The 18,156-nt window shown below is 52.0% G+C and overlaps 1 protein-coding gene across 1 annotated transcript in view; it reads right to left on the reverse strand.

The window, feature by feature from the left end:
- Positions 1-755, reverse strand: part of TDRD7 (tudor domain containing 7) — a 42,379-nt gene extending 41,624 nt beyond the window's left edge. The window contains exon 1 of the mRNA XM_066569064.1: positions 460-755. Coding sequence (XP_066425161.1) covers positions 460-666 — 207 coding nt within the window. The 5' untranslated portion in view covers positions 667-755. The remainder of the gene's footprint in view (positions 1-459) is intronic.
- Positions 756-18,156: the final 17,401 nt, after the last annotated feature.

Here is an 18,156-nt window from a genome sequence, read left to right on the forward strand (position 1 = left end):
GTTTTACTGTAGGGACAAAAATGATGCTAAACCCCACTGAGAAGAGATGATTAACAAACACAAGTTAACCTTCTTTAAGGTCCCAGGACAAGCCACTAGTATCTCCTCTAAAGTCAGAAATGCTGAGAAAGGGGCCAGATCTCCACAGTCACACAAGTGATCTTTCCACACAGAATTCACATTTCCAGGAAAAAGCCCTGCAACTTTACACCTTCTGAATACACAACCTTGGGTCTGGAATGCAGAGGCAGGAAAATAAGGAGCACTTAGTATCTTATGTCACAGCTTCCACCTCTCCCAGAATCAGTGCACCATAGGCATGCTACAGAAATCCACAGCACAAAAGGAGGCAAAACTATGAACCAGGAACATTCTGCTAACACAAAAGCTAACACAGTTTCACTTTATGCACACACAGCACTTCATTTCTGAACTGTAATTCTCAATTGTCCTTCTTACCTCTCCCATTTTGTTCTCTTCCATTCTGACCACTCCTGGGATACTTGCCAAGTAGCCTTCCAGTGTGTCATATCCTAGATGCCTGAAGGGAATGAACTCATTGGTCAGGGATCTGTATTCGTTCTGAAGTTCTGACAAACGTACACCATTTTTAAAGGCATGAAGAACAGCTCGCAGGGCTTTTGCAACAAGTTCTGGCTCCTGCATCTTCACCTACAACCCTGTCTCTAAAAGAAAAAAAGAAGAGAAAAAAAAGCATTTTTACATACACAGGCTAAAATCACTGGGTTTTACTATTCAAGCTCCCTCCCCTAAAAAAACAGAATGCAGCAACTCAGTGCCTCATCTCTGGAGACTGTGATACTTCTGGGTAGGGCCATGCTAGTGCAAGCCAAGCATAATGTGGTATGGAACACACAGGGCATGACAGTGTCAAAAAGTGCTGACAAAGGAGCGCAGCAGCACAGGTTGGCTCTGCCAGACAATCATGAGAGGCCACATGCACAGAAGAGGGGCGGGTGCTGCTAAGCAACTGACCCACCACAGACAAGTACTAGATACTGTACCTGGGACAGGGCAATTCTGGAGGTGCGTACAACTGGGGAAAGAGAGGCACCATGGAAAGTGGCCTCGGGGTCCTGCCAATGGGAAGCTGAACATGAGTCAGCAGTGTCCTGGAATCCAGGAGGGCCACTCATGTCCTGCGGTGCATCAGGCACACAATCACAGCCAGGCAAGGGAGAGGATTATCCCACTCTGCTCTGCACTGGGGCAGCCTCACCTTGAGTGCTGGGGGCAGTTTTGGGTACGGCAGTATAAGAAAGACATTGAGCTGTCAAGAGTGTCCAAAGGGGGGCAACAAACATGGTGAAGGGCCATGAAGGGAACCCATATGAGGTTGAAGTCACTTGGTCTGTTCAGTCTAGAGAAGAGAAGACTGAGGAGAGACCACATTGCAGTCTACAACTTCCTTGTGAGGGTAAGAGGAGCAGCAGACACTGATATTTACACTCCTATGACCAGTGACAGGGCCCATGGGAATGGCCAAAGTGGTGTCACAGAAGGTTTGGGCTTGATATCAGGAGAAGGTTCTTCACCCAGAGGGTGATTGAGCACTAGAACAGGCTCCCAATAGAAGTGGTCACAGCACCAGGTCTGACAGAGACCAAGAAACGCTTGGACAATGGTCCAAGGCACATGGTGTGATTTGTTTAGATTTCGATGATCCTGTGGGTCATTTTATCCAGTTCACGATATTTTGTGATTTGATGACACCTTACTACCTGCAGAGCTAAAACTTCTACTGAAAGTGAGAGAAGGCACAACCACCACCCCCTGTCACAGCACCCCACACTCTGTAGTGCGGGGTGTCCCTCTAGAGAGACGGGAGCTGCTCCATGTGCCCCTGAGCCAGCACCTTCAATAACACCCATGTCTCCACTCCACCATGGAAACACATGCATCTGGGGCATGCAACGTCTTACCCACAAGTGCACAATGCCTCGACTCCACAGACTCTTCAGAGAGAAAACACAACTTAAGTCCCCAGGCATGTGATCCTCTGACACAGGGATTTTGTTCTGGCCTTCTGTTTTTTCAGCCCATGTTGCTCGTGTCTGGTAGGGCCATGGCATGCCCAGAGCTTGCCCCAGGGATATGCACTGCATGACCATCCCACTGCACTCTGCCCAGGCATGGAGCCTTCTCAGCCTGGATCGAGGGACAGACCTCGATCCATGTTCTGGGGACATGTCACGGTGCTTGCTGAGGCCTGCCTGGCAGCCACCTCACACAGCTCCACAGCCCTCGGGCACGTCCCAGTGCTCTGTGACACCTCCTGGCTCCTCCCCAAACAGCTCAATGCTTTTTCTACGGCCACGCAAAGCGGAAGGCCCAAGCCTGCCTTTTATCCTTGTGCAATGCATTTCATCCACATCTACAGATTCATTCCATCAGCTCTCAAGAAAGACTGCTTTACCTACCTCAGGCTTATGATTTTACCATTACAAATCTCTCATTCATATACCTCTAGAAATGTCTATAATTAGCGTATCTAAGTATGAATCTACTGATTCATTCCTTCATACAGACAACTCTAAATATCTACATACCCTATGCATGAGCTGAATATAAATATTTTGATATCTGGGTACTTCCTGGTACAAGGAAGCAGGAGCTGCAACACTGAACAAAATGGCATCTCCCTCGCACAAAATGGTGGCAAGAAACCTTCCAGCCAGGGCTCCGGCCCAGGAAGTCTGGGCAGCGCGGGAGGCGCTTTCCAGGCCAGAGCCAGCGCTACCTAAAGCCCTCCCAGCCTCCCAACTCACAGAACTGCACACACTTGGGGCTTCTCCAGGAACACTCAGCTACGCCCTTGGGGAGCGCCAGGCACAAGTGCTGCAGGGCAGGCTCTGTGCTCCCACCTGGGCCTCCTCCTCCCAGGCGCTCGCTCACCGCAGGGACACTCCCACCACGGGAACCTCCCTGCCACGGCCGGACACCAAAGCCACGGAGCTCTCGCACAACAACCCTGCTCTCCAAGTGTGTGCTGCGCACAGGCTCCGCTCCAACACTGAGCACATCACACTGGTGCACATCAAACGCCTCGTCCTCCTCGCCCCCCAGCAGCTCATGTGCAACATGAGCACAGCCAGCGCTGCAGGACAAGGCCACCTCACTCTCCTCAAGACCCTCCAGCTCTAGACACAGCACCAGAGTGCCCCTCCTCCAGCACACCAAGGCCAGTGACTGCTGCCCACCTACCTGCACAAGGCTCTCTCACATCTGCAGCGCTGCCACCAGGGGCCCCATGAAAGGCTAGTCTGCACTGCTCTCCCCAAAGAGACCCTATCCCATCACCGCTTCCCTTCCTGGGGAGCTCACCAACTGGGCAACAACACACCAACTCCAAAAGGAAGAGAAATGCCAACCTCAGCACATTTCAGATGCCACCACACACACTTCACGCTCTCCCTTCCTGCACCCAACCTCACGACGGTCCAGCTCCGGGGCCACACAAGGAGGCACCGCATCAAGTCCTCTTCTGCACCCTTCCTTGGACAGTTTCACTTTATGCACACACAGCACTTCACTAACCCAACCGTACCTCTTGCTCTCTACGCTTATATTCGCACACAGGTACACCCATGTCCCTGCACCCAGGCAGACAGCACGGCCAGTACACCTCTTCACACACACATGGCTCCTGAACCCTGCCATTTCTGCCCTTGCTGCTCCAGCGGGTTTCACTGACCGATCCTGCAACAATCCCTCAGCAGCAGCTGTCCTCACAGCTGCCCTCTGCTCAACACAGGCACTGCCTAGGAGGAGCAGCACACACTGAACCTGCACATCTCCACACAGCAGTGGGCAAATCTACACTGGGCACTTGCATCCTTCTCTTATCCTTTCAGAGACTTTGCAGCTGGGGCACCGAGCTTCAAAGAATCAGGAGATGTGATTGCCACCTGCCAGAAGAAAAAAGACACACGAGGTTCATATCTCCTTTGGACTCGCTCAGTTTCAAATGACATCATGTGCCACAGAAACCTGTAAGTAATGTAAAGTCTTGATCATATAAAAAAATCCCAAACACTCAAGCATTGAGAACAATGCAGCAAAAAATGAATTTCTGTCTATAACTGTTTTTCAAGCTACATTCATTCAGGAAACATGGAAAAACTAATAGGAAAATTTTGGGGGCCTTTTTTTCTTACTGTCTCTTTTAAATTGTAGACACAATTTCTTATTGGGCTAACATGGCTCTTGAAAATTCTCTTGCCTAAACCTTCTGAGTTTATTTTCCTACTCAGGTAAAATTACCAGTATATGCACTACATCAAGGAGTGATGAAGAAAATATAAAATAACCTGGAATGGCAGTTTAAAAAGTTGATTCGGAAGAAAAACTTCACTAAAAGAAGAAACTGAGGATTACGGGGGAATTACATCATGTCACTATCAGACATGTTAGTTGCATACCAATGCAATAGTTGAAATATATCAGAAATAGCAAACAGCATATTATAAAGTCCATCTCCTAAACTGTATTGTGAGGAGTAGTCACGAGGACAAGTTAAAGGAGGTGACAGGTACTAGGGTACAAAGGTCAAACTGAATCCAGTCTCAACCCACACCTTACAATCTTCCCATTTCTATAGTCAGCAATTACACAGACTTGCAAGGCAGTAATGGTGACAACATCGATACATTAACAGAAAGCTACACAGCTCAGAGTAGCTTCCGAAGCATTTTTAAAAATAGTTTTTGAGTTAAGCTGCTTTAACATGAGGTCATTCAGCAGTTTTGACATTTTCCCGGCGATTCACTGCCTCCAGACAGCAGGACACTTCACTGGAAACTGGAGCCCGAGCTGCCTCACCATCACTAAGTCAACGCACATCGCTCAAACCACCTCTGCCAGCACGTGAACCGAAACTTCCTTCGGAACGCTCAGAACGGATGATCCGCGCTGCGGATCATTAGCCAGGCTAAGGAAAAGAGGAAATGCGGACAGCTCTCCCGCAGGGAGGGGATGCACTCCCTGACAGCCTCGCTTTCCGCAGAGTACAAACACTCCCCCGGGGAACGCGTCTCCGAAGGCAGAAAGCATCCACTAACCCGCTGAAGACGGGACACTTTCTCTGTCACCGCGCAAGCACTGAGGAGGAACAGCCTCCCGCTGGCTGGCAGCGCCCGTCTCTCCGCGCTGCCTTTCCCCTCAGACCGCGAGAACTTACGCCCGGCGGGGCTCCACTCCTTCCTTTCCACTTCCTCCACCCGGGGTTCTCAGGCACCGGCCACAGCCTCTTCGGGCCGCCGCCGCGGGCCGGACCGGAGCCGGGCGGAGCCGCCGCCTCCCTGCGCGGGACCGCGGACTGAGGGGCTGCGCAGCCGCTCCCCGCGCCACCGCCCAACCGGCCCGGCCCGACCGCCGCCTCCGCCCCGCCCGCTCCGGCCCCGGGCGCCTGCGCAGCGCCGTGCCGTGCCGCTCCCGGCAAGGGCCACGTGTGCCCTCGGCCGCGGTAGCCGGGCGGGACCCGAGCTGGGCTCGGCGGGGCTGGCATCCGGCCGCGCCCGTGCCCTCTCAGGCCGCCCTGCCGCCTTTTTACGGAACCGGTGAAGTCTCAGTCCTGTCACAAGGCAGCAGCTAAAGTCGCCTTCCAGAGGGAGCGGCTGAGGAATAACAGCTCCGTTAGAGCGTCAAATTCTCTTCTGCAGAGGAACATAGAATGTTAAGGGGTTAGAAACGACCTTAATGATCAAGTCCTTCGGCCATGGGCAGGGGCACCTCCCACTGGAACACGTTGCTCAAGGCCTTATCCAGCCTGGCCTTGAATGCTGCCAGTGTTGAGGCATTCACAGCCTCTCTGGGCAGTTTGTCACAATGTCTCGCCGCCTTCACAGCAAACAATTTCCTCTTAATATCTAACCTAAATTTCCTGTCTTATGTCCTGATTATGCTTGTCCTGCTGCTGCAGTTCCTGACAGTGCCTTTTTGGCTTCCTCATACGACCCTTCAGATACTGGTTGCAATGAGGTTTCCACACAACTTTGTCTTCTTCAGCCCCCAACTTTCTGAGCCTGTCTTCATAGGGAAAGTGCTCCAGTCCTTTCAGGTCCTTTGTGGACCTTGTCTGGATTTGTTCCAATAGTTCCATGTCTTTCTTGGGTTGGAGGCACCAGAACTGTATGCAGTACTCCTGCAGATCTCTAATTAATTCACTTTAATGCCTCAATTTCAGAGTGCCCAAACCCACTGAATTTAGTTCTACAGCTGGAGCTCTCTCTTGTCACCTTGTACAAAAACCACTCCACAGGTACATGTCCCACCAAGGAGGTGCTGGTGGGTGCCTGCCTGCACTGCCATGGGGCTGCAGCCCTGCTCAGGAGGGCTGTGCTTGCTGAGGCGATATCCAGGTTGCTGCCAATTTCCAGGTGGTGTGCATCTGCATAGGCACCTTGGGCACTACTGTCTTCTTGAAAGCTGTAGACCCACAGCTTCAGCTTTCACTGTGCTGTCCAGCATTCCAAGGACACAGGTGATGCAAGGGGTTACTAGTGATGGAGAGCTACTCAGCCGCTCCTTTATCAAAGGACCCTGCCACCCTGCATGTTGCCCGCAACAGTATTCCTCCCTCTGTAGATGGTCACTTCTGAGAGCCAGAGTGGAAGCAGCATCAGGCCAAGCTGCATGGTCACCAAATAGTGGAGGTCTGCCAAAGCCAGAGGCTGGCCCCACAGAGGGGCACATGCCAGGACAGCAGTGGAGCTGCTGAACCTCACGGAGTTCAGCAAGGGGCCTGCAAGGGGTTCCCACCTTCTGCTGTGACTGCTACAGCCTCCAGAGACTGCTTGCTGCCAGAGTCCAGTATGCTCTGACAAAGCATTTTTAGAAAATCCACACAGTGAGGATCCAATGTTTAATACAAAGTTTACTCATTTGAGGCTATTTTAATTTACAAGGGCTTTCCATTTAGTAGGGAGATATGGCGGTTGCAGTAAACATGCACATTAAATTTTGCAGACTGTAGCATATATTGCAGAATCACAATACAGTTGTGAATCTCCTAAGTGGCTTCTAGAATATGCATATTGTTACTATACTGTCTTCAACTGCTAAGAGGGGATATGTGTGCTGCAACCAGCTTAGGGCTGAAGCACTTTCTTTAAAGGTTCTTTGTTCATAGTTTTTTGACAATTTTTACTTAATTTGGCTTAATCTAGCTGTCACAGCTAAAATAAATAAAACAAGGTTGTAGGCCAAGAGGAGTTTGTACGGAGCAAGCTTCCTGAGGCCTTGTAAACAGTACCTACGCTGCGGTTGCGTTGGCTTGTAGATGGAAAGAGGGTGCCTGGCGAGCTCACCAGCCCAGCCCGCAGTGGAGGAGCGCTTGCCAGACTCGAGGTCCGGTCCGCGCTTTGGTGGGTCCACGGACGCCTCACGAGCACAATCACGAAGCACACGAAGAGAAGGGAGGACTCCGAGGCCAGGGAAAGCAAAGTTGAGTTTATTGGACTCAACCGGGGGGAAGAGCGAGGGTGGGGTGACACTCAGAAGTCAAGGGAAAATATGGAAGACATGAGCTTATAAACACAGGCGGTGGGTAGGGGTGGCAACATACAACAACCAACTGAGATGCAGCAGGGGTGGGTACAGCTTTGGATGACAAGTAGATCTGACAAATGAAACGAGCTTGGGGGGGGGGGGCCTGTCCCCTGACCAACCACCTAACGCCCTGGAGAGAAGTTTCTGGAGATAGGGGATGGGTCGTCGGGTGATAGGCAGGGAGCCTGGGGTGGAGAAAACCTAGATACATTCGCATAAACATAGAAACGGGGGAAGGGCTAGGAGACTGACATATAACAGACCGGAGTAGGGGATTTCCAGACCGAACCACCAACAAACAAATGGGGGGGGGAAAACTGGAATAAGCCAGACAGAACACAACATCTCCCCCTTTTTTGTTTAAAAAGGAGGGAAAGGGCAACAGTCAATTATCAGTCTTTAAAGCGATGCGGACTCGGGGTCAGACTCTTCAGCTGAGATGCTGCAGTGAGACTCGACTTGCTCTTCTTGAGAAGAGGTGTCTTTCCAGGTGTTTTCCTCCGGTAATTGGCAGGAGGTCTCCACTGGGAAGGCGTCTGGTGCTCGGAGGGCTCTGTCGAGCAGTTGCTTGAGCAGTCTCCAAAGGATGGCACCAGCTATGAAGACAACAAATAGGATGAAACAAAAATACAATACAGATTTGAGAATTGACCCAGCCCAGCCTGACAGTCCCCACTGCGAGAACAAGTCTCCCAGCCAATCGGCTGTTTGTTGCTTTATGTTTGAAATGAGGCCGTGCATCTTGCTGATGGCGACTCTTGCATCTTCTGCCCAGGACGAAAGGTTCAGCAACAGAGCCCCTCGAACTCTTCGCAGCGATGGTTGTGGAGCAGCAATAGAAAATCTATTGCCGCCCTGTTCTGCAGCGTCGCTTGCCTTGTCACTTTCTCATCAGCTAGGAGGTCCGAGAGTGCGGCTGAGGTAAAGTTTGCTTGTTTCTCAACCCAACACTCTAGGTGGGCCAATTCACCTAGAGATTTCACAATGGACACCCACGGCAAGAAAATGGTGAGTGCCACAATTTTAGGCTTAGCCCAATGTTCGATCACAGAGTCACAGTCAGGATCTAGGTCTTTTAGATCTCTTTTTGCACGGGTCCAATTCGAGGCCGAATCACGGCTGAGACTCTTATTTCGCCAATCATAAATCTGGGTAATGTTGGGCGTTAACAGCGACAGCCGCCCGAACGCACATGGCCCTCCTATACGGTGAGAGGGGATGCTTGCCCATGCTCGGTCCCCGCAAATCATAAAAATGCCTCGGGGAAGGGCTAACGGTTCTCCCCCAGGGGTGGAGGAAAGCGGCACTTTAATGGGCTTCTGGCACCATTGTGTAGTTTGGTATCTGGGATCGGAGGGATTCATCACCGTATAGCCTTTTTCTCCGGGACGGGGTGTAAACCGGAACAAAATACAAACTGGGGCAACCGCGGAACCGAGCAAGTGGAGTTCCTGGGGTTCGGAGTCTAAGGGGGTAAGCCCCCGGACCCCGTCCCTCCAAGCACTCCAAAAGGTAGCTATTGCGCTACGGGTGGTGGATAAAGAAAATGCATAATTAAAGGGAGGGGGCAACTCATCGGGAGGGAGAGGGATCCCCACAAGGCAGGACGACATGGGGTCGTCTGTTGCGCCGGTGTCCAGGCATATGTGGTCTTGTCCCAGGGCATTCACAAGAGTCCGCCAGACGTTCGCTTTTGGCTGGGGGACTATCCACGTGCCGGTGCTGGAAGGCGCGAGCCACAGGGCGGCCAAAAGTAAGGTGAAGCAGGCTGGAGTCAGGGCCATCTCTGGAATAAAACTAAAAACAGATAAAATTAGGTACAAGGAAACTCAAAGGTCTGGTGGTTCGGTAAAGAACAAGCGGTATAGTTCAAGGATTGGTGAGGGAAGATTGGGAAGTCTCCGCTTCCTTCTCCAACTTGCCAGTCTGACTTGATTGACTTTGGTGTTGTACTTGGTGTCCTTAGGTAGATAGGGGCGGACCCATTTTGAAGGTACCCATTTGGGACCTGAGGGAGTGGAGACGCACGCGTAGCCTCTCCCCCAGGTTACCAAATCAAATGGGCCTTCGGTTCTCCAAGTCTCCGGATCTTTCACAAGAACCGGAGGCCTGGAATTTGGCTGCAGCTTGTCGTGGTTGCCGAAGTGCCTGACCATAGGTGGATTGAGGTTCTCGAACGAGCAATTCAGGAAATTCATAGTGAACATTGCTCGTGCGAGACGGATGTGGGGAGGCTCGACCTTGGTCGAAGTCTTCTGGTGTTCAAGGACTTTCTTCAGACTCTGGTGAGCTCTCTCCACCATGGCTTGGCCTGTCGGGGAATAGGGGATGCCTGTCTTATGTTCTATTCCCCATTGCTGCAGGAAAGCTTGCCACTCCCGGGAAGCATACGCAGGCCCGTTGTCTGTTTTGATGAGCTTAGGGATGCCTAAGACAGCGAATGCTTGAAGCAGATGCTTCTCGCAGTCTACTGCCTTCTCCCCTGTGTGGGCGGAGGCATAGATGGCACCAGAAAAGGTGTCAATAGACACATGAACGAAGCTCAACCGGCCAAACGCGGGGATATGCGTGACATCTGTTTGCCACACTTCACAGCTTGATAGGCCTCTAGGGTTAGTTCCCAGGCTAATTGTCGGCATTTGGTGGGACTGACATTGGGGACACGTTGCCACAATTGCTCTAGCCTGTTCGCGCGTGAGATTGAACTGGCGAACTAGGCCAGGCGCATTTTGATGGAACTGCTGGTGGCTTAATTTGGCCTGCCCGAAAAGGTCAGGGAGCGGGGCCACTTGAACAGGAGAGGCAAGGGCATCAGCGCGCCGGTTGCCTTCCGCAACAAACCCCGGCAAATCAGTGTGGAACCTGACGTGCATCACGTAAAACGGTTGCTCTCTGTGGGAGACCAAGTTAACTAATTTGGAGAGCAATTCAAAAAGCTGAATGTTAGAAACGTCCTGAAGGATGGCATTCTCTGCTCTGGACACTACACCTGCGACATACGCCGAATCTGTTACTAGGTTGAATGGTTCAGGGAACCTCTCGAACGCCCTAACGACCGCGTCCAACTCAGCTACTTGTGGCGACCCTTCAACCACGGTGATGTCTGCCTCCCACCGCTGAGTTTGAGGATCTCGCCAAGTCACAACTGACTTGTGAGATACTCCAGACGCGTCTGTGAAAACTGTTAGAGCTTCCAGAGGGGTTCTACTCTGAATCTTTTTAAGAGTCAAGGTAAATTCTTGATTAAACAATTTATGGGCTGGCCGATTCACTGAAATTTGGCCAGTGTAGCTGTCCAGGGCTAGTTGCAGCATTTCATTTGTTTCGAGGACATTTTCAAACATTCTCATTTTTAGGTAGCCCGAATCGAATTTTATAGGAATGTGAATACAGTCAAGATTGACACCTGCCAGCTCCCTGATCCGAGATCTCGCCTTTCGGATCAGGTCAGCCACCAGCTCGAGTGGCTGTGTCATCCTCTTGGACCGGTGGTGGCTGAGGAACACCCACTCTATGATCAAGAGGGGGTCTCTCGAGCCTTGGTCCTTGTTCTTCTTGTTGTCACTGTCCCATTGGAAAATCAAGCCGTGAAGGTGAGGCAGTTTTCCCAGCACAATGAATCGAAAGGGCAGGCCCGGTTGGTATTGGTGGGCCTGTCTGGCCGTGATTGAGCCCTGAATCTTTTCTAGTGCTGCCCGGGCCTCTGGGGTAAGGGTCCTAGGAGAACACAGCTCCTCTCCCCCCTTCAATAAATTGAAGAGGGGGGCTAGGTCTTCGGTGGGAATACCTAGCCAAGGTCTTACCCAGTTTAAAGACCCACACAGTTGATGGACATCTGCTAAGCTCTTAATGTTTGTTTTAATTGCCAATTTTTGCGGAACAATGGTCCGCTTTGTGATCTCCAGGCCTAGATACTTCCAAGGTGGCATCTTTTGAATTTTGTCTTGGGCGAGCTTGAACCCTGCAGCAACCAACACACTGGTTGTCAGGTCAAGTGCATGGGCTAACAGGTCGTCAGTCGGCGCACAAATTAAAATGTCATCCATGTAGTGGTGGATGATGACGTCTCCCGCAGCTGCACGAATCGGGGACAGCAGGGAAGCGACGTACCACTGTCAGATCACAGGGCTGTTCTTCATGCCTTGTGGGAGAACTGTCCAGTGGTAGCACTTGCCTGGGGCTTCACGGTTGATGGAGGGAACCGTGAAGGCAAAACGCGGCGCATCGTCCGGGTGTAGGGGAATTTGAAAGAAGCAGTCTTTTATGTCTACAATAGCCACTTGCCAATTTCGGGGGAGCATTGCTGGGGAGGGCATCCCTGGTTGAAGAGACCCCATGTCTTTGATAATGTTATTAATTTGTCTGAGGTCATGCAAGAGCCGCCACTTGTCTTTGTTAGGTTTTTTGAGGACAAACACTGGGGAGTTCCATGGCGACATGGACTCTACCAGGTGTCCTTTGAGCACTTGCTCCTGCACGAGCTCTTTGAGCGCCGCTAATTTTTGTTTATTGAGCGGCCACTGTGCCACCTGTACTGGTGTATCTGAAAGCCAATCCAGCTTCCAGGTGGGGCGCTCACTAGTGGCCGCTGCCCGAAAAACCTGGGGAGTCACTGGTAGGTCAATTTTGGCTCCCCATTGGGCAAGCAGGTCTCTTCCCCAGAGGGGCTCTGTGAAATCCAATACGAACGGACGCACTGAAGCCAATTGTCCGTCGGGCCCCGTAATTTGAACAACGCTCTTAGATTGTCGGGCCAATTGAAGACCCCCTACACCACGGACATGCCCTGATACGTTTTGCAGTTCCCAATGCGACGGCCATTCCCGAGAGGGAATGACCGTGACATCTGCCCCGGTGTCCAACAAGCCGCGCATCGCGACTTGCTCTCCTCTGTTGGAAATGCGACAGATAACTCTAGGTTTTTCTCTGCCAAGAGCTTGTGCCCAGGCGACTGTGTGGACTGGTTGTTCTGTGGATGGAATGGCCTCAGCTACAGAGCTGGGGGCGGGGGTGTGTTGAGATAGTTGAATTGCTTGGGCAATGACTTGCCCCTTTGGCAGAAAAAGAGGAGGACAGACACAGTGCAGCAGGAGCGAAAATGGCCCCGGGCCTGTGGGCAACAAGCCCGGGACAATGTTCACTCCTGGCGGGGTCGTCTTTGTGTCGCCGATGACAACATACCTGCAGCACATCCGTTCCCAATCCGGGAGGCACTCCGGAAGCACAGACGCTTGATGAAAATCTGCGGAACGGACGAATAGCGGTTCCTGGAGCTGCAACCTGAAAAAGGGGACACAACACGGAGTCAGAGGTTTTACAGGAAGTTGAGAAATGTCGAGTCCGGAAATGTTGATCCTGGCAGTTGGAGCGGTAGGATCAGTGGGAGGCGGATCCCCATCGTCTCTCCCCTCTCTGTTGGATGTCTCGGCACCAAGACCCGCCTTATTTCTGTCCTGGCGCAGGGGGGCACTGCGCTGTTCAATTAGTTTTTTGGCGCCGGCTTTCCTGGTGCTCCCAGTTGCCCCTTCCTAAACTCGTGAAATTGTTTGCCAAGAGGGCACTGGGGCATCCAGTGACCCACTTCACCGCAAAGATGGCATGGTGCTGCAGGTGGATTGGACCCCGGGGCAGCTGGTGACGAAGTCGGGCGAGTGGCGGGACAACAGTCTGGGGCTGGCATTCCTTCAGTGGTGGCGACGGCTGGACGCGACGGCGGCCGGGCACGGTTGTTGAACGCAGGCGGCGCTCCGGTGGAGGACGGCACCAGGACTTTCTTGGCACAGACCTCGAGCATCGCTCGCAGGGTGGGCGGAGGCTCCAAGGGGAGACTGTTAATGGCATCACGGCAGGCGGGATTGGCGTTTAAAAACGCCATCTCTTTCAGGAGCTCTGTCCATGCTGTCTCACCCTCTACTTGATAGTTGATGGACTTCCGGAGCCTCTCGACGAACTCCAAGAATGGTTCCTCGGCACCCTGCAAGACTCTCGAATACGGAATTTGAGGAGCGGCCGCTCGCAACCCGAGAAATGCTTTCTCTGCTGCCTTGACAGACTGTTGCAATGCCTCCACAGGAATGGCCCTGGCTTGAGAGGGGCCGTCTGCCCAATTCCCAATTCCCAATAGATGGTCAATTGAAAGCATGCCCTCGTCGATGTCAAGAGGGGAGTCCGGGCTGTCCCATAGAGACAGGAGGATTCTGAGGATTTCTTTTCTCCATGCCCCCTCCCAGAGAACTTGCTCTGTTGGATTGAGGAGGCAGGAGAAAATTCGCCGGAGGTCGGCAGGTGTTATTGTTGCCTCCGACAAAGTAGCTTGAAGAATCCCCCTAAAATATTCTGATTCCCGCCCGAACTCCTTTTGAGCCTTGCATAGTTCTTTCATGAGGGCATGGGGGAAGGGAACCCACTGGGCCTACACCCTATCTTCTCCCACAGGATGATAAGTGACTGGAGCGGCCGTGGGAATGGCAGCAGGCTCCAGCTGCTGGTCTCTCGCCTCCCCCCCCCCCCCCCCCCGGACGCACGACCGTGGGAACTGGAAAGGGGAGCGTGGGAACCGGATGTGGGAGTGGAGGAGGCAGGGCCAGGGGGCAGGGCAGGAGACGGGACAGATGACAACACTGTTTCTTGGGTCGAGGTGGGAGGGTCTAGGAGAAACGGTGGGGGAGGAGGAAGGGGAGGAGACGGAGGAGGAGTGGAGGGCGGAGACGGGGGAGGAGGAAGGGGAGGGGAAGGGGCGGGGCGAGGACGAAGAGGATCTCGGGGAGAAGGCGGGGATTTTCCCGCTCTTGCCACGCGGTCCCCGCCATTTTGTGGATGAGAGGAACCATTTTGAGGGTGCAAGCAAAACTGAACTCTGGGCTTAACAACTGGGGTAGAGGGTTTGGGGACAGAGGAAGTAGGAACAGGCTCCCTAGGAGTTTGGCCAGAACTCCTAGGGCAAGGGGACCGAGTAGACTGAGAGGGGCCCGGGGAAAGATGACTACCTGGCGCGGGGCTGGCGCGTGCTGCCCCCCCCAGGGCTTCGGTCCGGGGACGAGGGGTATGGGGACATCGGGCAGGAGCAGGGGAAAGGATAGAACTGGGGTGCAACTGGGGACCAGATGGCTGTTTCGCTTTGTTTCCTTTAGAACTTAAGAGAGGAATAATGAGGGAAATCCAATAAAGGTATTTCTCTAATTTGTCGTTCCCCGTCTTGAGTTGTCCTAGAAGCTTTGTTTTCGCCCTTTTCCACAGGGCGAGCTCTAGGGCTCTGTCGGGGGAAACGTCGGGAAACTGATCGAACAGCCATCTGGTTAATGATTTTAACTCTTTCTTCTTAACTGAAACCCCATTCCCAATTAGGAAACCCACAACTTGGTGAAAAAATCCCTTCTGCGCGGTAGACAGATTTGCACCCATCCCGGAGAGCTATAAAAAGGGAATGAGTCTACCACGGTCTCAACCGCGCACTACCACAGGAAAAAGAACAAAAAAACTGAAAATAAGAGTGAAAAGAAGGGGGTCCCAAGCCAGCCCCTGCCCCAAAGGAAGGAAGAAGACAAAGCCGGAGAGAGAAAGAGGCAGGGTGGTGACCGCCGCAAACGGCCCCAAGAAACTCACCACGCTGGAGGGACAAACTAAAGCTGTGGCAGCGGGGAGATCTTCGTGTGAAAGACAGTCTTCCCGGCGCAGGAAGGGTTACTGTCTCTATCCACTCGGAGCACCGCTCTCCTAAAACGGAGGCGTGCTGCACAGAGGGGCGATTTGGCGTCCACAAGGAAATTTATAATCCAAATCCGCGAGGCAGTAGGCTCCGGTCCCAGCCGACAGCTCTCCAGGGGGACTCCCTGGGCGATTCTTCGAAGCTGTGCTGGAACGGCGGCATCCTATTATTTGCCCCACGTTGGGCGCCAAACCTGCGGTTGCGCTGGCCTTTAGATGGAAAGAGGGTGCCTGGCGAGCTCACCAGCCCAGCCCGCAGTGGAGGAGCGCTTGCCAGACTCGAGGTCCGGTCCGCGCTTTGGTGGGTCCACGGACGCCTCATGAGCACAATCACGAAGCACACGAAGAGAAGGGAGGACTCTGAGGCCAGGGAAAGCAAAGTTGAGTTTATTGGACTCAACCGGGGGGAAGAGCGAGGGTGGGGTGACACTTGGAAGTCAAGGGAAAATATGGAAGACACGAGCTTATAAACACAGGGGGTGGGTAGGGGTGGCAACATACAACAACCAACTGAGATGCAGCAGGGGTGGGTACAGCTTTGGATGACAAGTAGATCTGACAAATGAAACGAGCTTGGGGGGGGGGGCCTGTCCCCTGACCAACCACCTAACGCCCTGGAGAGAAGTTTCTGGAGATAGGGGATGGGTCGTCGGGTGATAGGCAGGGAGCCTGGGGTGGAGAAAACCTAGATACATTCGCATAAACATAGAAACGGGGGAAGGGCTAGGAGACTGACATATAACAGACCGGAGTAGGGGATTTCCAGACTGAACCACCAACAAACAAATGGGGGGGGGAAAACTGGAATAAGCCAGACAGAACACAACACTACGCCACTGCCCAGAACACAATCCTTGTCCTTGAAAAGCAGGTCTTACTTTTTTTTTTTTTTACTTTTCCTTCTCTTGGTCTAATGTGGCCATAATTTTGTACAGAGAATTGTTGGACACACTTATTCTATGTCAAATGAGATATTTGCAGCGCCAACCCAATGATGTAGTGAGGGAAATAGGGAGCAGGTGTGAAGGCCTTGAGAAGCAAGAAGCATAGAGAAGTACAGCCATGAAGTGTGATGAGATGGAGTCACAGAAACTGTGGGAAAAACAGAAACTCTTCAACAACGTGTTTTCAGGGTTAGAGAATCATGGCATTACTTTATTCTGCCCAGGATGTTTTTCCGACCAGGAAGTACAATAGACTTTTCACATATTTATACATTAAACCCCAAAGAAATTCACATTCATTAGTCTTAAATTATGCAATTCTTAGTATTCAGTTTCCTACTGGCTATTGATCACCTTTGATGTTAATTGCATCTTCATTCTTTGTTTCTCTTAACAATCTTTTCCCAGCCCAGGTATCTCCCACTGCACTTGAAGTGGTAATGTTCATTATTGTCTGTTAATAGTTATGGTTTATCTCCTGTGTATCTTCTGGCTACTTGGAATCCATAGATGTTAAGATCATAGAGACAGGCCAGGGGAACAGGATCATTTGAAGAGAAACTTCAATTCCCTTCCTCCTGGCCAAGGCAAGCAAATCCCTCACCAAAGTTACATTAAAAAAATTAAAAGTGGTGTAATTTCCAGCAATTGCACAAAGGTTTAAGGCAGGGTTTGGTTTGGAAAGGCTGCTGTTGGCACTCTGCCAGTCTGAGCAGGTGAATGGACATATTCACCCAGAACACAGTCTCCTGCAGGCTTGCATGTCCAGGACTGAGACAAAATTCTAGACCAAACAAAGACACAACAAAGACCTCATGTAGCTTGGTAATCAGATACACCACCAGTAACAGGTCTGATGGAAATTTTGTGCTGTGAGAAGGGCACACGACACAGCTGTGAGAGCAACTTCTTCTCACAGTGCCCCAAGTGTACTGTGGTTATGGATTGTTAGATGGCACAGGACTAAAACCTGCATCTGTCAGCCAGGTATCCAAAACTGCTGTGAGTGACAGTGCAGGTCTACTCTCCTCATTTTCTTTGATGCTGTGGCAACCATAAGAACCCCTGACAACCTCAGGATAGGGTGATGGACAGGCAGACATAGGAGAAGAGGACTTTGAATGCTTTTAACATCAAAGTTTTAAATCCAAGATGAGACTTCTGCATTTCTGTGGTGCATGACATCTCCACAATGAGTTGGTCCAATAGGTGGAGAATTCCTGAGTCTTTTTCTGGCAGGTGGCAGTCACATCTCCTGATTCTTTGAAGCTCGGTGCCCCAGCTGCAAAGTCTCTGAAAGGATAAGAGAAGGATGCAAGTGCCCAGTGTAGATTTGCCCACTGCTGTGTGGAGATGTGCAGGTTCAGTGTGTGCTGCTCCTCCTAGGCAGTGCCTGTGTTGAGCAGAGGGCAGCTGTGAGGACAGCTGCTGCTGAGGGATTGTTGCAGGATCGGTCAGTGAAACCCGCTGGAGCAGCAAGGTCAGAAATGGCAGGGTTCAGGAGCCGTGTGTGTGTGAAGAGGTGTACTGGCCGTGCTGTCTGCCTGGGTGCAGGGACATGGGTGTACCTGTGTGCGAATATAAGCGTAGAGAGCAAGAGGTACGGTTGGGTTAGTGAAGTGCTGTGTGTGCATAAAGTGAAACTGTCCAAGGAAGGGTGCAGAAGAGGACTTGATGCGGTGCCTCCTTGTGTGGCCCCGGAGCTGGACCGTCGTGAGGTTGGGTGCAGGAAGGGAGAGCGTGAAGTGTGTGTGGTGGCATCTGAAATGTGCTGAGGTTGGCATTTCTCTTCCTTTTGGAGTTGGTGTGTTGTTGCCCAGTTGGTGAGCTCCCCAGGAAGGGAAGCGGTGATGGGATAGGGTCTCTTTGGGGAGAGCAGTGCAGACTAGCCTTTCATGGGGCCCCTGGTGGCAGCGCTGCAGATGTGAGAGAGCCTTGT

This window comes from Molothrus aeneus, chromosome Z (assembly GCF_037042795.1).
Source record: "Molothrus aeneus isolate 106 chromosome Z, BPBGC_Maene_1.0, whole genome shotgun sequence".
NCBI classification, from domain to species: Eukaryota; Metazoa; Chordata; class Aves; order Passeriformes; family Icteridae; genus Molothrus; species Molothrus aeneus.